This window comes from Limulus polyphemus, unplaced genomic scaffold, assembly GCF_000517525.1.
Source record: "Limulus polyphemus unplaced genomic scaffold, Limulus_polyphemus-2.1.2 Scaffold2432, whole genome shotgun sequence".
Classification (NCBI taxonomy): Eukaryota; Metazoa; Arthropoda; class Merostomata; order Xiphosura; family Limulidae; genus Limulus; species Limulus polyphemus.
In genome coordinates this window covers 89,046-93,731 of record NW_013668042.1, presented here as the reverse complement: position 1 = coordinate 93,731, position 4,686 = coordinate 89,046, and the positions used below count along the sequence as shown (strand labels likewise).

General features: G+C 30.0%; 1 protein-coding gene across 1 annotated transcript in view; it reads right to left on the bottom strand.

The window, feature by feature from the left end:
- LOC106466941 (bromodomain adjacent to zinc finger domain protein 1A-like) overlaps positions 1–4,686 on the bottom strand; it is a 61,172-nt gene that overhangs the window by 3,855 nt on the left and 52,631 nt on the right. The window contains exons 21-23 of the mRNA XM_013927259.2: positions 3,731–3,927; positions 2,743–2,898; positions 2,081–2,182 (exon numbers count right to left, since the gene is read on the bottom strand). Of these exons, the coding sequence (XP_013782713.2) occupies positions 2,081–2,182; positions 2,743–2,898; positions 3,731–3,927 (455 nt within the window). The remainder of the gene's footprint in view (positions 1–2,080; positions 2,183–2,742; positions 2,899–3,730; positions 3,928–4,686) is intronic.

The window sequence follows — 4,686 nt, the reverse complement described above, 5'->3', positions numbered from 1 at the left end:
CCTTGAAATCTGGGTTAGAAAGAAAGAGATGGCATCCAAACATGTTAAAATGGCCGAGAAAGCTACAAGGGGGACAAGTGTATATAAGGGAGTGTTTCCAAAAATGGAAAGAGATGGGTGTGGTGCCACTGTGTTTGATTTATTACATGAGTGATATCTTAGCAAATTGAAAGATAAGAGGTTCTTATTTTATACTCTAGCTTGTCAATATCTGTAATTTCAGTTCCTAATTTGTACGAAACTATAGACTTAGTATTTTAACATCACAAACATCTAATTTGAACCAGTGCTGCATTCAACATACCATGTGACACACAAAAATCAGTGTTTAACTGTGGTTTAGTATTTAATCTACAGTTTGATACTAAACTTATTAACATAAATTCATGAATAGTAGTTCAATAAAATTTTGAATGCAAGTCAACAAACTCAATGACATGGTATTTGACTCGTGACCTGTTTAAAAAGGGTTAATAAACTAAAAAAAGGATTTATCTGTGAATTTATCAAGTATTTATTTTGAATAATCCGTGTGCAACATGATTTTCATGTTAAGATTAAAAAATATTTTTCTTCATATTAAAAATCCCAAATTTCATCTGTGTAATCTCAAAAACCTTGTAAATATATTTCAAAAGTTTGTTTTCAGTAAAACTTTATATTTTATCTGTGATTTTCTCTACCATAACTCTACAAGGTTGGTCAATTTGACTGACCTCATAATCTCTCCCCCCCAAATCAAAATAAATCTAAATTAGCCTCCTTTCGTTTCCAAAACGACTTCAAATGTAAAATGAAACTACATTCATTTATCCTAAGTAGCTTTAAATTTGTAACAGTGTACATCTATTTATACTTAAAGTTTATTGTTTTATTGTCTTTTGAACTGTGTCTAACTACTATTCACATCATTATAAGTTTTAAATCACTCGGGGAATGTGCAGATCACATATGATATCGAATTACATTAACCACGAGTTGCTCACATGCGTGCCTCATGAAATATTTTATTATATCACTATTATTGTTTATTTTACCTTCACTAACCTAAAGAGATATCCATTTTTACATTTTAGTTACTTATATAATAATAAATAAGGAATAAATATGAAAAATAAGAATCTTCTTTCTTGCTGTCGATAAGACTTAATCCTACTTTTTTTTTTTAATATACTAATGGTAGCAGTGCATTAAATAATTATTATTTAATTAAATAATGCTCCAAAGAATATAGACTAATAACATGCAAAAATCAGCCAATTTCCTTTAACAATCACAATTTTTCTGGCTTTCTAACTATGAGACAAGAGCCATTACAAATTCATCCAAGCTAGCCATTGTGATTTCTGTAAGAACCAAAGTTGTATTACAAGTGAAAGTGACTATCTACTCAGAACACAATGTAATAGAATATGTCATTTGATAGATGAAAACCTTGACTTTCTCTTGGTTATAGGTAATATATAATTAAATGTAAGAGAGAACTATTAACAAATCCTGAAAGAGAGAATGTTACAGGTGGGTGTGGCAGGAGGAGTCTGATTTTCTATTTGATACCTCTGTAACCAAACAAAATTGAAGGATATAAAAATTATTGTTTGTCTGAACAATGACAATTTTATAGTAACTTATGTTTAATTTTGTAGTAACTGGAGAGGTGGTGGATAAAGTAGAGAAGATACACAGAGAAAATGTGTAATGTGAGTCACACTAGGGGAAATTCAGGATTTTTTAAAATATTGCCTTATAAAATTAAGAATTTAAAATTATATACTATTAAAACATAGGTTATTAGCTAAGATTTTATGCTATTCTAATTGGTATAACATAAACAAAATGTTGAATGTAAGACACTAACACCTCGTATCATGTGCAGAAAAGAATTTCCAGGGTTGGAGGGTTAAATCTCATTATTTTTAAGTACTTGAATGGGTAATGAAGAAAACTTTATCATAAGTTTAAGGTAGTAACAAATGTACAGTGTTATGACATCAAACTTATAGTAGTTTTCTTCATTACCCATTCATGCTGTCTTCATACTTTATAGTGCTTGATTAGAAACAATAAAATACTGACATACCATCATCAGACTTTCTCTTTCTAGACTCATGCTGAAGAGATGATTTTGTCTTATACTTCTTTGTTTGCTGTGATGTAGGTGGATATTGTAGACTGCGACGTTCTAAAATAATAGTTTTGAAAATAACATGGATAACAAAAAATAAACATCAAAAACAAACTGATCTGTAATAATACTGTCTTAAAATAAAAACAAAACACAAGTTAATATGTAATAATACTGTCTTAAAATAAAAACAAAACACAAACTAATCTGTAATAATAATACTGTCTTAAACATCAAAAACAAACTAATCTGTAATAATAATACTGTCTTAAACATTAAAAACAAACTAATCTGTAATAATAATACTGTCTTAAACATTAAAACAAACTAATCTGTAATAATAATAATACTGTCTTAAACATTAAAACAAAACACAAGCTAATCTGTAATAATAATACTGTCTTAAACATCAAAACATAACAAATATCATACATATCATTACCTGGACATACAACACAAATTACTAATATATTTATATAGATACACACACATATCAAAAAAGAAAGATTAATAATATACAATCAATTTACAAACTGACGAACAGTATTTCTTTAATTCAAAATTCTTGTTAAATTTTGGACTTATCAAGATTTATGGCAACTGACTGTTTCCCTTACTGTCATTTTTCCCATATGTTTCTGTGCTACCTCTCTTCTTTGATATTTCCAAACTTTTTGCTCTGCTGGGCCTACCCACTTGAGTCTTCTTTCCAGTTTTAGTATCCTGGTCATTGTGGAGATAGAAGCGTGTTTGGTAGAATCCAGTGGAAGCTCCTATGTGCATACGGGAAGAATATATAATACATGTTCTAAACATATGAAGTCTCTTAAGCTCACCAATCCAATATGTTCAAACAAGTGTCTTAAACTATACCAGTTGTCCTTTATATTATTCAATAATAGAATCCAGTGGAAGCTCCTATGTGCATACGGGAAGAATATATAATACATGTTCTAAACATTTCAAGTCTCTTTAGCTCACCAATCCAATATGTTCAAACAAATAATAAACTAACATGTTCAAACAAGTGTCTTAAACTATATGTTGGGAAAATCAAATTAAGAATAACTAAAAATTTCTAAAAAAATAAAGTATTCTTTCAATGTTGGAAAGGGACAAGAATGGATAAGGTACAAAAATGTTAAAACGCTTGGGCTCTTGGGGTGTCAAACTCATAGTCAGGGTTCAGGGCAAAGCCCATTGGGTGAGATGGAGAAAAATATTTTACACTTGTCAATTTCTTTGATTTTAGTCTTTTCACTTTGATAATTTTCTCAATTTGAATACATGCTTTCCAGCCACCATTGCAACTATGTAGGCATCTACTATATTTGTAATAATGTCAGCAGATAGATATCACATAGAACAGTCAATCATGGTACATTTTACTAACACTTGGCCAATCTAAAACATCCCAATCCAAGTCTACATTCTACCTGTCAAGTCTACAAGCTACATCATTACAACAATCGTCCCCAGTTATACAGAAATCATGAGACCTACCCTTTAGAGATGGTAAAGAAAGCAGAATTCTGCCAGCTGGTGGCAAATTTACATGCCTTGTAGGATTATTATTATTATACGTTCATATTCATTGAAAAATACCTTTCATTTTAATCTTGTTCTGAGGTCCAGTGGTAACACATTTAATACAACTCCATGCTCCACGAGGAACTCTCTTCAGTGGAGGATCCACACAATCTAAGTGATAGGCTAAAGGGCAGTTGTCACAGCAAATGAGAGTTCCACCCTTGTGACACACACCACAGACATCTTCATTGTTGTCATCACTAGACTCTTCACTACAAAATTAAATCCAGTCTTTAGTTATCACAAACAGTTAAAAGTAACAAAATGATTTCTGTATGATTGTACGTCTTCTGAACATTGCACAGCAACCTTATGATCAAAACTTTTTTTTCAACCAGATGCTGAATTTTTAGCAATGAATGAGAGATCAAACATTCACAGTTTTATCATTCAAAGCTCAATTATGAAGACAATTAGCATATGGTTTGAGAGCTGCAACACAAACAGAAATGCTGTAGTTATATCTCAATGATTTCTTGAGGACAATACGTAATACAAAACATTTACAATACACGCTAAAAAGATTTTTACTTCTGAGTAACATCACAATTTCTGCAATCAAGTTAAAAAAGAAAAAGATAAAATTAAAACAGTCAAAATGAGAAAAAGAATGTTTCTCAGCATAACAAAATGGGTATTAACTCTCTAAATACGGGCTCAATCAAACTGACAGATAACCTGACCTCTTTGTACTCATTTATAGTCTATATATTTGATACTGCTAATTTTTAATATAGTAAGTATATATTCACAAAATTTGGCAATCTTTCAGCAAACACTATAAGTCTTTCATATACAAAAAAAATCATATTTTTAGTCAAGTATTTTAAATAATCTATAAAAAGATTTTCCACGAATATTTGTTTTGAATAGTCCATGTGCAAAGTGATTATCATGTTAAGATTAAAAATATGGATTATTAGCTAAGATTTTATGCTATACTAATTGGTATAACAAACAAAAAGTAGTTT